Consider the following 19,225-nt stretch of genomic DNA (forward strand, 5'->3'; position numbering starts at 1 on the left):
TTCATCTACACGATGTTTTTATTTTTGTTCAACTATAAGCAAACAGCAGAATTAAAGCAATGCTTAGCAACTCCAGACTGGCTTTCCTCACATCAAAGAAAAGTGATCAACTTAACAGGCACAGACTTTCAGATTTCTGATAACCTCCCCACCCAGCCCTGTAGCTCATCCAGATGGCTGGGCTTTAACAGCAAAGTGACTCTCTCCCGATTCCTTTTTCCAGTATTGCTCTTTAAAGGAGCAAGAGTAGGATACTAACACCCAGTAACCAGCCTGAGCTGTGCCACGTTGGGGGTCAGCGGACCTGACAGCCTCTGGTCATGTTGGTGAGACAGGGCTGTGAAAACACAGGCCAGAAGATGCCATCACAGACAATTCTGGGTTCAAGCTCATAAAGGTGGAGGTAACAAATCTGCTCTTTTTTTCAACTTCCCTTACAGTCTTTGATGTTCTAATACTGTAGACCTGGTCTTTTAACCAGAATTTTTTTTCTTCTTTAAAGTCTGGGTTGCTATTCTTCTATTAACATTTTGATGACCCCAACATAGTACCAAAATACCCCCCACCCCAAGTGGAGTTCAAATTTGAGCAGAACACAAACCCCCTAGAGTTAGGACAGGCAGAAGGAAAATTCACCCTAACCTAAATCTGACTACTCAGGAAGAGGGAAAGGGGAGAAACCCACATGCATCACTAAACTGAAACACTGCTTGGGAACTCTGGGATGATTTCCATCTCCTGGCTTTCCTCTACTTCCCAGAAAGCTGCTCGTAGAGTTTAGGCACATAGTCGTCCCATTCTGCCTGGTAACATGTGCCGGCCACCGGGGCCCCAAGCTGGTACTTTTTGCGGAAAGACGCCACCTTGAATTTGCCACGGTGGTCTCCAGATCGGTTGCTGAGGATGGGTTCGTCACACTTCAACGGCCTGTCCTGCTCGTAAACCAGCCAGACATAGCGGTGAAGGCCTGTGGGGAGAGGTGGGAGGGAAGATATTACACACAGCGAGACATCTGAGGGACCCAGACCACGCCCATTCCCAGAGGGGCAGTGAGGATCCTGAGAGGCTGAAAATCATGCAATGGCTCTCGGCTGCAAGTGGTGTCAAGGCCACACCCTGTGTGAGGCTCTGCCCTGGCCCCCTCCTCCAGCTCCAGGACCCGGTGGCTGGCCATTTTCCACCAGAACGTCCATTTTACTTTTCTCACCATAACAGTGTTACCTAAAGTTCTTATTCTCAAATTTAATTTCCTCACCACAAAGAGAGCTAACCATTTTCGCCCCAGAACCTATGCTAGTGCCTGGTAAATAGGAGGTACTAAAAAAATATATGGCAAGTGGATGGAGGACAGAGCCCATCACTGACCAGGTGCTCATCACACCACAACAAAGCCCAATATTATCTCTCCACCTACAAAACCAACTTCCTTAGAAGACCAGACAGCGACTTTAAAAGAAATGACCCACACTCACTTTAACCAACAAAATGGCACAGAATGTTTCAAAACCAGGGAGCAAGCACCGTATTAACCAAGCAGTTTTCTACAAACTCCAATTACTGGACACAGATAGGTACCACGATCTCCTGGGCTAAAAAAAAAAAAGTTATTTAAATATTGGTACACCTAAGCTCACTGTAGGTTTATTCACAATAGCCCAAAAATGAAAGCACCCCAAATGTCCATTGATGGATAAACAAAATGTAGTATGCACATGCAATGGAATATTATTCAGCCTTTAAAAAGAAGGAAATCCTGGAGTTCCCATTGTGGCTCAGAGGGTTAAAAAGCCAATTAGTATCCATGAGGATACAGGTTTGATCCCTGGCCTCGCTCAGTGGGTTAAAGGATCTAGTTTGCAGTGAGCTGTGGTGTAGGTCGCACATGAAGCTCAGATTGGGCCTGGCTGTGGCATAGGCTGGCAGCTGCAGCTCTGATTCAACCTCTACCCTGGGAACTTCCATACGCTGTGGGTGCGGCCCTAAAAAGAAAAAAAGAGAAAGAAATCCTGTCACAAGCTACCACATGGATGAATCATGGTCTGAGTCTACATATGGCATGGATCTCCTATGGATCTACTGAAATTCTCATATACTGCTGAGAGTGTAAATGTTTTCAACCATTCTGGATTTCCATGGCCTAACAATCCTACTCCTAAATATTTACCCAAGGGAAATGGAAACATGCCCACCAAAGGGCAAAAATGTCAACAGTAGCTTTATTCATAAATATCCAAACACTGGAAGGAAGCAATCCACATGTCCAGTGGCACATGCTCACAATGGAATACCAATGAGCAGTGAAAAGGAATGAACTACTAATACAACAGTAACTGAATCTCACAGGCATTATCTGGAGTCACCAAAAACAAAGGCACATGGCATGACACCATCCATGTGAATGCAAGAATAGCAAGAGTCATCTATGGAGAGAGGCATCAGAAAATGATTACTCTGGGGAAATTTAACTTAAAAGGTCACTGAAGAACCTTCTGGGGTGACAAAAATATCCTACTCCTTGTTTTCGATGGTGCTTTCGTGGATGTGTGCATTGGTCAATGTTCACTGACTAAGCCCTTTTGATATGCGTATTTTATTGTATGTACGTTGTACCTTACTAAAAGTATGAAAGAGAAAAAAGGGAAAAGTGAGTTACTGAAGCTCTTTTTATTAATGAGATCATAGCTCCTACTTGAGAGAACTGCTTTATTCTCATGGGTGTACTTGCCATAATTAAACAGCCTGATTTTATAACTGCCCTAGGGAACTTAAGAGATCCCTGGGAAGATGTCCCTCTGCCATCCTCTAATGAAGGCATCAGAGAACCATCTAAAAGCCATCTAAAGCTTCTGGGCCGACAGATAAAACATGAGGTCCCTTGTTAGGGACCTTCTTGTACCTCTTCAGAGTGACTCATGGCTGGACAATGTGTACAAGAGCCAGCATTCTGCTGTGCTCCACTTCCTTGTTCCAGCAAATGGAAATTTTTCTTTAATGCATGACAGGTGTTAACAGTGTCTTTCTCAGCATTAGCCTAGGAAGTACTTATCCAACTTGGAGAGGTTCCATACAGCATCCTCTCTCTTTCTTTAGATATATAAAATATATAACATAATGTAATGCAGTATGTGTAGATTTAATATAGTTCTCAAGATCTTCAAAATCTTTTCAAGATACCATGCTAGATTTTCAAGAGAAAGAGGGAGAAGCATGTAAATAAACTATACTTCAATAAAACTTAAAAAATGAAAAAAAAAGAGGGAGCAAAAAAGAAGCCATTTTTAAAATAATTAATTTGGAAAGCTATGACCATTTCTGAGATCTTTCATGGGAACTAGAAACTCAAATATCCCACAGAGCAAAGGCTGAATACCAACCTTAGATGATTTCGCCGTTTAATCTACGTATGGCTCCCCTTGGGAAGTTATTCTGCAACATGGCTTCCTTGGTATCTCACCAACCTCCCTGCTGCTAAAGGCCTAGTGGCTGAGAGGCAGTGCTAAAAGAATGTCCATTTAACTGAGACCCAAGGTTCTGGTCACCTGACACTACTGCAGGTCTGAGCATCCCTGACAGACAATTGCCTTAGAGGGGAATCAAGTTGCCTAAAATCTCCGCTAGGCTAAGGGCTTTCATAAATATAAGAATAAAACTCTAAGAACCAAGCTAAAACTTTGCAGCACTTCAGGCCAGTCCTGACATGCACCCAGGCTCCCCTCCCCTCTCCCTCGAAAAGCAGCCTTTACTGACCTGTGCCCTTGGGAGGCCCAGAGCCCACATAATCGGAGAGGACTGTGCCACTGCTGATGTCGTTGCCCTTCATGTTGACCACCAGGAAATGGTGCCATTCCCTATGTGGAGGAATAGAAGACCATCAGCACCACGGGAAGTTAGCACCCAGTGACAGACAAGACAGTCGACCCTGCCTTCTTGGCCAGCGCGAACCTCCTGTGCCAGCAAAGGGGACCCAGCCACGCCCTCCATCCTTCCCTCAATTCTCAGGCAGAGGTCAGCAAACTTCTATAAAGGGCTTAACAGCAAATGTTGTAGGCTTTGTATAAGACACCATCTCTAGCACAACTATTCAACTTTGCAGCAATAGCATGAAAGCAGCTATAGACAGGACATAAATAAGTTACCATGGCTGTATTCCACAAAACTTTAATCTAGGGACACTGAAATCTGAACTTCACTTAAATTCATAGAGTATTACTGTTCTTCAATTTTTCCCCCATTCCTTTAAAAACATTAAAGTCAATCTTAGCTTGTGGGGCTGTACAAAAACAGACCTGAGGCAGATCTGGCTCTCAGCCATAGTTTCTAAACTCTCACTCTATGGAGTAAAAGGGAGAGAAACAGAAATGTACACTCAGGCTGAGGCATGGATATGCACACCCAAAACCAAGTCTATTTCTCCCACCACAGCATGTCCAGCAAGGGACTTGGTGCAAGAAGCCCCATGTCACATGTGGATGACCTGATGTTCCCCATCTTTTCCCAACTTGCCTGTATTTGGGGTCCTTCCTGCTGGGAGCATCCGGGTCTGTCAAGACCAAGGTGTAGAGTTTATCTGGATTCAGCCCATCCCATGTAATGCTGGTGGGCCTGCTCTTAACCTGTAGGAAGGAATGGATTTGAAATTTAAAAGTCAGAAATGCTGAAGAAATCAATACTCTTTTTTTGACCTCATATTTCTCAAAGGTCAAGCAGAGTAAATTGTTAATAAAAACTCAAGTGTACTGACGCTACTAAGGAGCTGAAGTTTAATATACGTTATTTATTTTAGTCTCGACAACACTATGGGGCTAATATCCTAGCATGTTATTAACAGAAAGAGATGTGTCAGGATTTAAACCCTGATACTGAGTTCTCTCAAGTACAACCTGAAATAACAGGATCTTTAGATTGCTGACATTTCCTAGGGCCTGCTAAAATGAAATCTGAATTAACTGGATGTTTAAAAATGCAGAGAGAAAATGAGAAAGCCGAGACGGGCAGACGTGAACAGTGAGTCTGGGAAAGAGAGGCTGTGAGATGGACACTTTATATTTAAACAACAAATTCTAAACATTTAAACCAATAAACCACCCGAGCAGTTTATTCACACCGTTGCCTCGGAGCTTCTAGACCAACAGCTTGCCACAATGTCAGGATTCTCCACTCCCGAAGCAGCCAGAATCAGGCTGCGCTTCAGCCTTGGGCGTCAAAGGCCAAACGGTAAATAAAGCAAGGCGGTTACCCTCGAGCCTTCCAGCTGCGGAACGTACTTACTTTGGGTGGTTTCAGGCCACAGATCGCTAAAACAAAGGACGATCGCCGAGAACTGCCGAATACTGGTTACATAATGCGTCATATGCCCTCGGGTGGAGCTCCTACTCCCGAAATTAAGGCCTAAAATCCCCAGGCCCTAGGGGAGGCTCTGGGGGCTTGTGGGCAGCCACTGACCGCTCCCGCCGGCGACTGCTCTCTCCCCGCCCCTACCCCAGCGATCTAGGTTGTCTCCAGACCTACGCCACTGCCAGCTCCTCGAAATCTCCAGGAAAATGGATCAATTTCCCTTGCAGGCCGTGCCCCGCCCTCCACGTGCCGGATTCCCGGGGCCCGGAAGGTCCGCAAACCTGCGGCATAGGAACCGCGACCCCCTTTCCTCGGTGGATCCGCCGCACGGAGGCTGGAACTTGCTCCCCACACCCGCTGGGTCCCCGCTCTGCCGGCCTGAGGGCCTGCCGGCCTCAGACAGCTGTACCCCCTCCGACTCGGGTACCTGGGTAGGTGTCAGCACTTTGCCCAGCTCGTCGACCTCAGCCCCGCCATATTTGACCTGCAGCGGGTGCTGTGGCCGATCGTCCACTTCCTGCAGGCTCAAGGGCCCGGACCACTTGCCGAGGTCCACTGGCATCGCAGAGTCGAGCGGGGTGCAGTGCAGGAAGAGCAGCTGAAGTAACACGCAGCGAAGCTGCACTGGGCTCAAAGCGCTTTCCAAGCTGTACGGAGGCAACGCTCGTCAAAAGGCCTTGGAGCGCATGCGCTTGAGCAGCGCCCCGCTCCGCTCCTCCAGTCGCTGGCAAGGGTGGGCCTCATTGTGCCCTCTGATTGGTCGAGCCCGGATCGTCCGGCGCGCCAGGTCAATGCAGCAGGATTGGCCTTTCTTTCTGCAAGACGGCGCTTGCAACCTGCCACCCGCGGTGTTCCCAAACACTGTGCCAGAGCTTGTAGGACTCTTTTTTCATGATGTACATTTGAGCTATCTTTAATTTTTTTAAAAACATTTTTGCATGGTTTTTTGCTCCACTTTTCTAAACGCAGAAATGGTAAGGCCTTGCTTTTCTTTTACATTTCTTAAAACAAGTGTCATTGCACAGCCGCGCTGTATTTCGCGCATGCTCACTGGTTTCCGAAAACTGGGAGAGGACCTAAGGGAACTTTAGAGCATTTTTTTCCCAACAAATATATTTGCACATATATTTGATCCCCCTACACCCACTGGATCCAGACAAGATTCCTGGGAAATGATGGGGTGGTTTTTTCTTTTTTAGTTGTTATTTGTTATTTGAGGGAAAAAATTTTAACCTGTCTATCCAGTTCTATAAGGATGAAGTTAGCCACTGCAGTCCCCATTCTACAATACACCGTGAATGGAATTCAAAACAAGAAGAGAATGAGGCACTCTGGTTTGGAAGAAAAAGGCAAAACACTCAGATATACTTCAGGAGAATTTTTTTTATGAATCCAGATTCTTTCCTCTTCCCATACTTAGAAAAACACTAAGCTCGTGAACTGAAATATCTGCTCCCAGTGACTAGTAGCAACCTTCTACCAAGATGGATGCTTGATTGAATGTACCCTTAGTCAAAAAATGTGCAGGAGTTCCCATCGTGGCTCAGTGGTTAATGAATCCGACTAGGAACCATGAGGTTGCAGGTTCAATCCCTGGCCTTGTTCAGTGGGTTAAGGATCCAGTGTTGCCTTGAGCTGTGATGTAGGTTGCAGACGCGGCTCGGATCCCGAGTTGCTGTGGCTCTGGCGTAGGCCTCCGGCGGCTACAGCTCCAATTCAACCCCTAGCCTGGGAACCTCCATATGCCGCTGGAACGGCCCAAGAAATGGCAAAAAGACACCCCCCACCCCGGCGCAAAAAAAAAAAAAAAAAAAAAAAAGTACATATCCTGGCCCCCTACCTCTTTCAAGCAGTTCCTCAGAGCTATCTGAAAGGGAGCCTCAGTCTTCAGTAGTCCTTAGTAAGACACGAAATAAAACTCAACTTACAGCTGTTATGTTGTGCAGTTTCTTGTTTTAGTTGACAAACCATAGTTACTAGGCCTACTTTGTTGACAAGTGACTCTGCCTCAAAACTGCTCTCCCTGTGGCCACCAATTTCTTTTTATTATATATGACTGGCACTATTTAAATCCAGTCCTTATCTAATTTGACCTTAGGACAGCCTTTGACTTTAATAATTCTGACCAGGTAATAAAAAGTTGTCTGTTGTTTTTATTTCCTCTAGGAAATAATACAAGTTCATTGCAGAAAATTCAGATTTAAAAACCCATAGAAGTAAATAAAAACTGCTTCTATTCCGCTACTTGGACATAAACAATGGTAACAATTTGGAGTATATCTTTCAAATTTTAAAGTTAGAAGTATAAATAATTTTGTTCTGTTTATTCACCAAAAAAACTGCACTTACTATACCTTTGTAGAATATCTGTATGGCAAATAGATCTTCATTAATTCAATGGCTTAGTCTATTCTAGATGCACCAGAATTTATTTATTCAACAAACTTCTTGACGTTGGACATTTATGCTGTTTTATCGTTTTTTCACTTTACAAATATCACTGAAATAAGTGTATGTATGTTTTAGAAAAATTTTATTAGGGGCTAGCTAGGTCAAAGATTACTTTTTTTTTTTTTTTGGTCTTTTTGTCTTTTCTAGGGCCGCACCCGAGGCATATGGAAGTTCCCAGGCTAGAGGCCGAATTGGAGCTACAGCTGCCAGCCTACGCCACAGCCACAGCAATACCAGATCCGAGCCATGTCTACAACCTACACCACAGCTCACAGCAATGCCAGATCCTTAACCCACTGAACAAGGCCAGGGATCAAACCCGAAACCTCATGGTTCCTAGTCGGATTCATTTCCACTGTGCCACAATAGAAACTCCCAAAGTCTACACTCTTAATAGGCTCCTGTAGACTTCTCCTACCTCCATGTCTCTTGCATTTTTCTCTCCAAACACTGAATTTGTTTCATTTGCAGCCTGTCTTTCTACTTCTGTACCTTCGCATATGCTGTTCCTTCTTCTTGGAACACTTTCCCCTCATTCCCCTTCCCTCCAGCCCTCACTATATTCTTGTCCAAGTCTCCTTCATTCATTTTAAGCATCCCATCAAAAAACAGGGAAATTCCCTGTTCTCTGAATCCACACCTATTCTGTCTTCTCTCTTTTTAACACTCAGAGCATTTGAGATTATGTTTATCACCTGAAGCATACCACTGCCCACTGGAATATAAACTCCATGAAGGTTGTGTCTCTTAGTCATTGGTCTTATTCCCAGCACTTAAAAGAGTGCCTGACACACTTAGCACGTGATATTATCATTATCATTATTATAAGAAAGTAAGTGAATTTAAAAAAAGAAAAATCTAGTTGGTTTCAGGTTCAGATCACAAGATTTGCTTTCTGATAAAATATCACATTCAAAAAAGACAGACCATGGCACCTGCAATTCCAGTATCAATAGCACCTCCTTAATTAGTAGCAGTTGGAGAAATTGAGCACCTTTCTTCTCACTGTTTACATTAAACAGCTCTTATTAAATGTTCATGAGATAATAGATGCCATCCCACAAGCGATGTGTTAAAAAAAGAAAACTCATTGGTCTGAAGAGATGGTTGCGCCTTCATTAAAGAGACTCAGAAGGAGATTTTTAAAATTTGCTTTGAGCTATTCTCTGAGACTAAGCACAGATGCTCACTGGAAATTTAAGGGTGGGAACGACTTTGTGGAGTGCTTGCCAGGTGCAAAGCACTTAACTGCACTTGTAGATTAAGTTATGGAAGCTCACAGAGTAATGGGGAGAGACCACCTGTCTCTACCACGACTTCCTCTGTCTCTATTAGCCTGGGCTGCTCTTTCCACCAAGAAAAGAGGATTGGAAACACTTCCATTAAAACAATGGTTGGGAGTTTGCTGGTGGCTCAGTGGGTTAAGGATCCAGCATTCTCTCTGCTGTGGCTCAGGTTCAATCCTGGCCCCAGAACTTGCACATGCTATAGACGCGTACCCTCCCCACCAAAAAAAAAAAAAAAACAAAAACCAGGAGTTCCCACTGTGGCACGAAGGGATCAGTGGTGGGTATCTCTGCAGCCCCAAGTCATAGGTCATAAGTTCAATGCCCAGCTTGGCACAGTGAGTTAAAGGCTCAGCTGTGCCTGCAGCTGTGGCTGGATGGAAACTGTGGCTCGGATCTGAGCCCTGGCCTGGGAACTGAAAATGCTGCAGGTGGCCAAAAAAAGAAAGAAAGGAAAACAAAAAGCAAAAGCAATGGTTAAAACCAACCAAATCATATATACTGGGCACCTACTGTGTGTAGGTCAACATGCTCCCACAAGGACTCCTACCATTACCAAGTGTATGCTCTCTGCATGTCAAAGCATTCCAAGGATGACTATAATATTTACCAAGTATCCACTGTATGTATGCCCCAATGATAACAATTACCATTTACTGAACACCTACTATGTGTAGTCAGAGTGTTTGTCTGAGGATAACTACCTTTTCCTGACGGTTACCACTCCCATGTGCTAGCCCTGACATAAGGCCTTGATGCTCAGAATGTCATTTCATCCTGACAACAACCCAATGTGGGAGGCTTTGTTCTTAACCCATTTCATAGATAAACTGAGGCATGGAGAGGTAGAAGTGACAAAGGCCAGACACAGAGTCCTTAAGCATGCTCTTGCTAGGAGCTGCGAATAAGTGAGGCAAGCATGGTCTCTGCCCTCCAGAAAGCTTTTCCTTGGTGAAGGTTTTACAGTAAATCACCATGAAGACCATTAATGGCAGCCATGAGAATGCAGCTCTCGCATCTTTGACTGCAGGGGAGAGGGGCTGGCCAGCGCCCGAGCTGCTGCTCTCTGCTTTGAGGCCAAGACCATGCATACTTTGGCAGGCTGCCCCCAGCCCGTGACTGAGCTTGGCTGGAATACTAACACAGAGCTGGGAGGCTTGGGGCCCCTCTGTGGTCAGGACCGGCTTGTTTGTTTCCTTGTAACTACACTACAGGCTAGGTTGCTTCTTTCCCTGGCTTCTCCGCTAGGGTTCAGATTCTCTCCCAGCCTCTCCCCACCTTCTCTCACAGCCATCTCTCCTAATAAATTCCTTGCACATTGAATCCCATCTTGTCATCAGCTTCTCAGATGACCAAGGGTGACATTCTTATGTTTAAGGAACAATATGAGGATAACCCAAAGTGGAAGTACGCCTGGGATGTTGAGTTGCTGGACTTGGACCAGTGGGCAGACTGGTTTTGCTGGATGGGGGATTTAGATAGGGGCAGATGGATGACATAGTCAAAAGGCTGAATATAAGGCTGAAGGGACAGAGAAGGGAATGTCCTTTTTTTTAACTTCTAAAAAGATTTAAAATGTCTTCAATATACAAATAATCAACCACATTGCATCATCTAAGGACAAAAGAATGAACATTGGAATGCATTCACATTTCTTTCTTTTTTTTTTTTTTTTTTTGTCTTTGCTATTTCTTGGGCCGCTCCCACGGCATACGGAGGTTCCCAGACTAGGGGTCTAATCGGAGCTGCAGCCACCGGCCTACGCCAGAGCCACAGCAACGCGGGATCCGAGCCACGTCTGCAACCTACACCACAGCTCACGGCAACACCGGATCGTTAACCCACTGAGCAAGGGCAGGGACGGAACCCACAACCTCATGGTTCCTAGTCGGATTCGTTAACCACTGCGCCACGACGGGAACTCCTGCATTCACATTTCTAATCCATCACCTAGTTGAAACCTTGGGCAAGGCAAGGAGGCAGAAGAAGGGCGTCTCAAAGATATCTACATTTTAGTTCCCCAAGTCTGTGAATACATTACATTGCATGACAAAGGGGAATTATGGTACCAGATGGAACTAAGGTTGCTAATCAGCTGACCTTAAAATTTGAAAGATTACCCTGAATTACCAGAGTGGGCCCAATGGAATCACAAAAGTCCTTAAATGGGGAAGAAGGCAGGACTGTCACAATAAGAGGGATGACAAGTGAGAAAGACTTGACCAGCCATTGCAGGTTTTGCAGATGAAGGAAGGGGCCAGGAACCCAGGAGTACAGGCAGCCTCTAGAAGCTGGAAAAGGCAAGGAACCAGATTCTCCTTTAAAGCCTCCAGAATGAATGTAGCCCTGCCAACACCGTGATTTTAGGCCTGTGAGAACTGCTTCAGACTTCTGACCTTCAGAACTATAAAATAATCAATTTGTGTTGTCCTAAGCCACTAAATATCTGGTAATTTGTTGAAGCAGCAATAAGAAAGTGTTATGGAATATGACTTAACAGTTAAGGTGACCTCAGTATCACACTCTAGAAATATCTCTGCAGTGTGTATCCTTTTACATGTACCTTCATGCACTTATTTGGTTATTTTCTCCTGAGAATAAAATTGTAGAAGTGGGCCAAACAACATTTACATCTTAAGTTTGACATATCGTATTCCAAACTGGGTAGAATCTCTGTGACTGACCAATTTTTAAGCCAAAAGGAAACCTGGTGATCAACAGGTTTACTTTTTCATGATTTTTTTTTTTTTTTGGTTTACCCTTTTATTTGATTTTCAATGTTCCTTTCTATCTCTACAAAGTTTTATTTTCCTGATTTTTTTTTCAGGCTTTTTTTTCAAGAGTCGTACTCATGGCATATAAAGGTTCTCAGGCTAGGGGTCAAATTTGAGCTGTAGCCACCAGCCTATGCCACAGCCAGAGCAACACCAGATCTGAGCCACATCTGCAACCTATACCACAGCTCACGGCAACGCCAGATCCTTAACCCACTGAGTGAGGCTAGGGATTGAACCTGCATCCTCATGGATACTAGTTAGATTTGTTTCTTCTGAGCCATGACAGGAACTCCTTAGTTTCCTGATTTTAACAATATATGTTGGAGTTCCCGTCGTGGCGCAGTGGTTAACGAATCGACTAGGAACCATGAGGATGCAGGTTCGATCTCTGCCTTTGCTCAGTGGGTTAACGATCCAGTGTTGCCGTGAGCTGTGGTGTAGGTCGCAGATGCGGCTGGGATCCTGTGTTGCTGTGGCGCTGGCGTAGGCTGGCAGCTACAGCTCCGATTCGACCCCTAGCCTGGGAAGCTCCATATGCCGCGGAAGCAGCCCAAGAAATGGCAAAAAGACAAAAAAAAACCCAGAAAAAACCCCCAATATATGTAGACTATCTGCTCCACATAAGAACACAGACGTACTTCTGCCATTATCTCTCATGCGATATTCTATGTTGAACATTTTCTAATATTAAGTATGTTTCCAAAAAAAATTTTTTTTTTGTGGCCATACTGTGACACATAGAAGTTCCTGGGCTAGGGATCGAATCGTAGCTGTAGCTGCAGGCCTATGCCACAGCCACAGCAACACCGGATCTGAGCCACGTCTGCCACCTATCCACCTATGCCACAGCTTGCAGCAATGCTGAATCCTTAACCCACTGAGCAAGGCCAGGGATTGAACCCACATCCTCGCAGACACTATGTTGGGTTCTCAACCTGCTAAGCCACAATGGGAACTACCCCCCCAATTTATTTTTATTTATTTTTAATCTTTTTATTTTTATTTTTTTGTCTTTTTGCTAGTTCTTGGGCTGCTCCTGTGGCATATGGAGTTTCCCAGGCTAGGGGTCGAATCGGAGCTGTAGTCCCCGGCCTACGCCAGAGCCATAGCAATGAGGGATCCCAGCCGCGTCTGCAACCTATACCACAGCTCACTGCAACGCCGGATCATTAACCCACTGAGCAAGGGCAGGGACCGAACCTGCATCCTCATGGTTCCTAGTCGGATTCGTTAACCACTGCGCCACGATGGGAACTCCCCAATTTTTTTTTTTAAAAAGCAACTGCCCACTACAATGGTATCATGTATTATTTGATCATACATTTGTTGTTAGACATTGAGACTGATTTTAATTTACACCCCCTCTCCCCCCATTGAATAGCTGAGGAAACTGAAGTTTGCAAAGCCTCTGGGACTTGCCCAAGGCTGACATCCAGCTGAGAGGAAAACCTGTTCGGTCTGTGGCAAGAGGTCTCTGCAGAGTCTGGGCAGTGGCTGGTCACCCAGGAGAGAGCTTCTGCCAGCCAGAGCAAAGGAGCCAGGCACACCTGCAAATGGCCCCAGAAAGCTTCATTTTAAGCCAGAAACCAAGAAGTGCCCTAAAAGTCCAGGTAAAGACTCAGCCCTGGGAGCCTTTGGGAGCTCCTGGGATATAGTAGATGCTCAGTATTTACTGCTTACTCAGAGCATGGTTGATGTCTTAAAGGAGGTGGGGAAAGCAGTCTTTAAAAAGAAAAAAAAAAGTTATATTTATTGACACTCATCTACTGTGTATACTTGCCTTTCTGGTTTGTAAATCGTCTGGGTGTGTGTCTAGGCAGGGAGCTTTTGTTGGACTGTTGTGGGCAGACTTGAATGAATGAGCCTGTAAAACCACAGGCTGTTTTTATTTGTTGAGTGAGGGCAGGAAATTCACTGATGTGGTTATTCAGTGGAATGCCTTCTTTCCAGTTTTACTCTTGTGCTTCTGCTAGCGAAAGTGTTTCATAAGGAAGGCTTGGACAAAGATGGATCTCCCACCTGTGGCCACAGCTTGAGTTCAGAAACTATGGTTGGACCCTGCCAGTGACTTGGAATTGTGACTCTGGGGGCCCAGGCCCTGGCTGTTGGCCAAGGATTTGGACTGAGGCATTGTTATGCAAATTGACCTCCAAGGGGTCTCCAGGATTCCACTTAAGATTTCTTGTTGTTGTTGTTAAAATTTTTGCTTTTTCTCTGTGAGACTTTCAAAACATTTTAAAACACCCTTCACATTCCTACTGGCATCTTCTGCATAAAATATTTTTAGGAATGCAGCATTGTAAGTCAACTCTGCTCCAATAAAATTCTTTAAAAAACACAAGCATTAAAAAAATATTTTTAAGAGTTCCCAATGTGGAGTAGTGGGTTCCTGGCTTGTCTCTGTGGAGGTGCATATTCAATCCCAGCCTGGTGCAGTGGGTTGAGGATCCAGCGTTGTTGCAGCTGTGGTGCAGCTCCTGGCTCGCATTCAATCCCTGGTCCAGGGAACTTCCATATCCAGCAGGTGCACCCAAAAAAAAAAAAAGAAAAAAAAATTTAGGAAAGAGGCAGAAAGTTAACTTTAAAAACAAGCAAATTCTGGTTCTTTAAAAAATTAAAAATAGAATTACCTTATGATTCAGCAATCCCACCTCTGAGTGTAGCTCCAAAAGAATTGAAAGCTGAGTCTTGAGATATTTGCAAGTCATGTTCACAGCAACATTATTCATAATAGCCAAGAAGTGGAGGCAACCTAGTATCCATGGACAGGAGTTTCCATTGTGGCTCAGCAGTAATGAACCTAACTAGTAACCATGAGGACTCAGGTTCAATTCCTGGCCTCGCTCAGTGGGTTAAGATCCGGCATTGCCGTGAGCTGTGGTGTAGGTTGCAGATTAGGCTCAGAACTGGCGTTGCTGTGGTTGTGGGGTAGGCCAGCGGCTACTGTGCTGATTAGACCCTTAGCCTGGTGACTTCCATATGCCGCAGGTGTGGCCCTAAAAAGATATTTATATATTATACTAATCAGTGCCCATGGACAGATGAATGGATAGACAAAAGGTGGTCTATATATGCAATGGTATTTTATTCAGCTTTATAAAGGAAGTACTGACACAAGCTACAACATGAATGAAACTTGAGGACATTATGCTCAGTGAAATAAACCAGAAACAAAAGGACAAATATGGTATGATTGCATTTATGTGAGATCTCTAAATTAGACAAATTCGTAGAGACAGAAAATAGAACAGTTTTGCCAGGAACTTGATGGGGAGGAGGGAATGGGGGGGCTGTTGTTTAATGATTGCAGAATTTCAGTTTTGCAAGATGAAAAAGTTCTGGAGTTTGGTTGCCCAATATCTTCATATATACACACTACCGAATATTATTCAGTCCCCAAAAGGAATGAAATGTTGATACATGCTATAACATAGATGAACCTTGAAAACATTGTGCTAAATAAAAATCCAGTCACAAAAGGATAAATATTTTATGATTCTATTGACATGAAATATCCAGAATAGGAAAATCCATAGACACAGAAGGCAGACTGGTGATCGCCAGGATTTGGAGGAGCAGGCAATGGGCATGGAGTATTATTTTCTTAGATGCACCCATGGCATGTGGAAGTTCCCAGGCCTAGGACTGAAGCCTGCCGCAGCAGCAGCCTAAGCCACTGCAGTGACAATGCCGGATCTTTAACCCACTGCAGCCTAAGCCACTGCAGTGACAATGCCGGATCTTTAACCCAATTCCCCATGGGAATTCCCAGGGGGCTTATTTCAAGGGGTGATGAAAATGTTCCACAACTAAATAGAGGTAGTGGTTGCACAGAATTGTGAATGCACGAAATACCACTCTATCATTCACTTTAACATGGCTAATTTCTTGTCATAGGAATCCCACTTTAATTTAAAAAATAAGCAAATGCTAGAAGTCACCTGCAAATGTGTTTGTAGGCTAGAGGTTGTTTTCAGGTTTACTCTGCAAACACTACATGCTTTTAGAGAATGGGAAACAGAAATGGACAGATTAACAGATATAGACACTGGTGTCGCTTTTGCCAGCATCCGTTTCTCTTTCAATTAACAGCACCCCACTCTTCCTTTGGGAATCACCCCTCTGTAACTCTCAGTTCATGTTTCTTAGGTGGGGCTGCAGGGATAGTGATGCAATGCAAGTCCTGCCAATCAAACATTGCATCCCTCTAGCCTAGCCATTGGTTCAGAGATGCACAGGCGATCCAAGTCAAGCCAATGAGATTCAGTTCCTGGATCTTGTTTGGAATCACTAGGAACAGGGAATCACTCTTCCAGCAGTGTTGCTGAGGAGAGAGTATGTCAGCCTGGAGCTATAGATGGTCATCTTACCACCAGGACCAAAGAACTAGACCCCTATGACTAGGCTACCTGGGAGAGTAGACTGCCTGGGAAATGACATGATGACATTAACACTGTTTGACCCCTGGATGGAGCCAAGCATGAAGCAAGATCTACCCTTGGACTTTTCAGATACATGAGCCAGTAAATTCCATTTTGGACCTATGCCTATTGAAGTTGGATGTTCTTTACTTGCAACAGAATGAGTCCTTGGTCAATGTAGATGATCTTCTGATTAAAAAGGAGCTGGAAATAGAAACTAGGTCTTCTAAATCATGCTAAAACTTAGAGAAGCCTCATCCATTCAGATCTTAAACTATCAAATTAGTGGTTATTCCAAATGGAATCTTTACCACTTTCATAAAAAATGGCTTGCCTTGGAGTTCCTGTTGTGCCTCAGTGGTCACAAACTCAACTAGTATGCATGAGGACTCAGGTTCAATCCCTGGCCTTGCTCAGTGGGCTAAGGATCCAGCATTGCCATGAGCTGTGGTGTAGGTCACACATGACTCAGATCCGGCATTGCTATGTCTGTGGCATAGGCCAATTTGACCCCTAGCCTGGGAACTTCCACATGCCGTGGGTGTGGCCCCAAAAAAGACCAAAAAAAAAAGGCTTGCTTTTTCTCTTAGATGAGAGAAGCCACAGAATGCCTGCTATGCCTACAGCCCCTAGGAAGCCCTCATGAGTCCACCCCAACCCATTTGATAGGCAGTCCTAGGCCTGACAAACCACGTGTGAAATAGCCTACCTCAAAAGGATGACCTCCGCCCATCAGAGTCACCCTCCTGAATCTGCACTGTAAAGAGAAGGAGGTGGGTGTAAGTAAGTGGGAGGAGCTCATCCAGAAAGAAGATGCATAGAGTGCAGAGGGGCCATTAAGAGTCTTGTGCAGGCTGGAAATCAGAGGCAGCAGGGAGTGTGGGTAGGGGAAGAAATGGTGCATCAGCAGTGGGAAAACAGCAGATTCAAAGAGGAAAATAAGCATCTGGAGGGACAGAGAGCCTCCCACCTCCAGAACTGGCCCACTCCATGAAAGGGCTCCAGGTGCTGCTGAACCACCAGCATCCCTTCAGCAAACACCTTGTTCTTAAGGTGACCTAGGCACATCTCTGTCCAAGGAAACCCAAAGAACCTGCCCAAATTATTCATATGTTAATCAGGACTCTTTCATTACAAGTGACTAAAACCCAGTGCAAACAGAACCTTTAAAGAGGAAAATAGTTCCAGTACTAGGATGCCAGTGAGTGGTTGGCTTCAGAAGTATATAGATCCACGGGCTTAAGTGGTGCCATAAGTATGTCTCCCTCCTACTTCTCAACTGTGTTTGCCTCTGGGCTGGTTTCAATCCCAAATAACCTCTGCCTTTATGTTGCCAAATAGCCATTGCGGTCAGCAGCTTCTAAAATGGCCTCAGCAATCCCTGCCTCCTGGTATTTATGGTCTTATGTAATTCCCTCTCCTTGAGTAACTCGCTTCTAATCAATAAAATGTGGCCATGTTAACGGGATGCACTTCTGTGATTAGGTTACATAAGACTGTGACTTTTATCTTGCTAGCACACATGTTATTATTGCCTTCTTGGCTTGCCAGCTTTCATGAAGCCACCTGCCCGGTAGAAAGACTTACACGACAGGTAACTGATGGTGGCCTCTGGCCAAAAGCCAATGAGGACCAAAGGCCCTCAGTCCAATGTCCCACAAGGAATGGGATCCTGCCAACAACCAAGTGAGGTTGGAAGCAGATTTTTCCCCAGTCAAGACTCCAGATGAAGGAGGAGTCCTGCTCCTGGTTAAAAACCTACCTGTGATTTCTCAGGCCTGAACATAGGCAATTCAAAGGCTTTACCTAGCTGCCTTCCCCACACCAGACCTGGTGCACAGCAAGAGCATCACTGTCACTGAGGAGAGTTGCAGTCAAGGACCCAGCCTCACTGACCAGCCATGATCTTATGCATATTATGCTCCACTCTTCCTGGGTCCTTTTATCTCAGGTCCTGGGCAGAGGTTCCTCTCCAGGCACCTCTGCCAAGGCCTTGGGGGTGGTGGGGCATGACCTTACAGACACTTGACTCAGGTCACAGTACTTTTCACTCTGACCTTGTACCCGGTACTTTTCCACTCTGATCCCTCCTCCCTCATCCTCCACATCCCCAACTCCTGAATCCCAGGAGCTGCAAAACTGCTGGAGCCTTTTGTCTGTACTGACCCTGCCCCTCACTGTGTTCTTCCTTGGGGGGAAATGCAACAGGGTGATTAAGTTCTTTCTCCAGTTTCAGCCTATTCCTTAAACCTTTGCAGCTAGTGATCAAAAGCTTAACTCTTTCTTTCTTCTTCTTCTTCTTCTTCTTTTTTTTTTTTTTTGTTCTTTTTAGGGCCACATCCACGTATATGGAGGTTCCCAGGCTAAGTGGAGCCAAAGCTACCTGCCTATGCCACAGCCTCTGCAACGGCAGATCCAAGCTGCATCTGTGACCTACACCACAGCTTTCGGCAATACCAGATCTTTTAACCCAGTGAGCAAGGCTGGGGATCGAACTCACATCCTCATGGATACTAGTCGAGTTCTTAACCTGCTGAGCCATGACTGGAACTCGCAAAAGCTTAACTCTTTCATTTTCAGCTTGTTGCTTTAATTGGCTACTTGCACACCTTTCAGTTCAGTGCTGTCTCTCAGTTAGACTGTGATCCTGACTAGGAGATCCCAACTTAGGCTGACACCTTGATTGCAGGGTCTCTGAGACCCTGAAGCAGAGCACCCAGCCCTGTCATGCCCAAGCCCTTGATCCACAGAAATTGTGAGATGATAAATATATATGGTTTTAAGTTTCAAAGTTGTGATTTGTTACACAGCAATAGCTGGCCAATGGTAGCTTCTGGCTTCAGCTTCAGGCCTGTGTTTGTTCAGATTAGCAAGTGCAGCAGGAAGAAGGGTTTCATTGCTCAACACCTCCAGCAAAATACAGGGACTGTCTCTCACTAAGCCTAACTGGCTGTGT

General features: G+C 45.0%; 1 protein-coding gene across 1 annotated transcript; it reads right to left on the reverse strand.

Moving 5' to 3' along the window:
- Positions 1-6,031, reverse strand: PEBP1 (phosphatidylethanolamine binding protein 1). Its single transcript, XM_047761267.1, has 4 exons — positions 5,762-6,031; positions 4,504-4,613; positions 3,748-3,848; positions 1-967 (listed from the first exon to the last, which is right to left on the reverse strand). Exons 1-4 carry the CDS (start codon positions 5,894-5,896, stop codon positions 750-752), a joined length of 564 nt encoding a protein of 187 aa, XP_047617223.1. The 5' UTR covers positions 5,897-6,031; the 3' UTR covers positions 1-749.
- Between the last annotated feature and the right edge of the window lie 13,194 nt (positions 6,032-19,225).

The sequence above is a fragment of the Phacochoerus africanus genome, chromosome 15, assembly GCF_016906955.1.
Source record: "Phacochoerus africanus isolate WHEZ1 chromosome 15, ROS_Pafr_v1, whole genome shotgun sequence".
Lineage (NCBI taxonomy): Eukaryota > Metazoa > Chordata > Mammalia > Artiodactyla > Suidae > Phacochoerus > Phacochoerus africanus.

Excerpts from the sequence above, each read along its gene's own strand:
- PEBP1 (XM_047761267.1), bottom strand. The coding sequence starts at position 5,896 with ATGCCAGTGGACCTCGGCAAGTGGTCCGGGCCCTTGAGCCTGCAGGAA. Across the intron at positions 3,849-4,503 it reads AGGAAGGACCCCAAATACAG|GGAATGGCACCATTTCCTGG; the intron begins GCAAGTTGGGAA and ends TCCTCCACATAG. Across the intron at positions 968-3,747 it reads TGGGCCTCCCAAGGGCACAG|GCCTTCACCGCTATGTCTGG; the intron begins GTCAGTAAAGGC and ends CTCTCCCCACAG.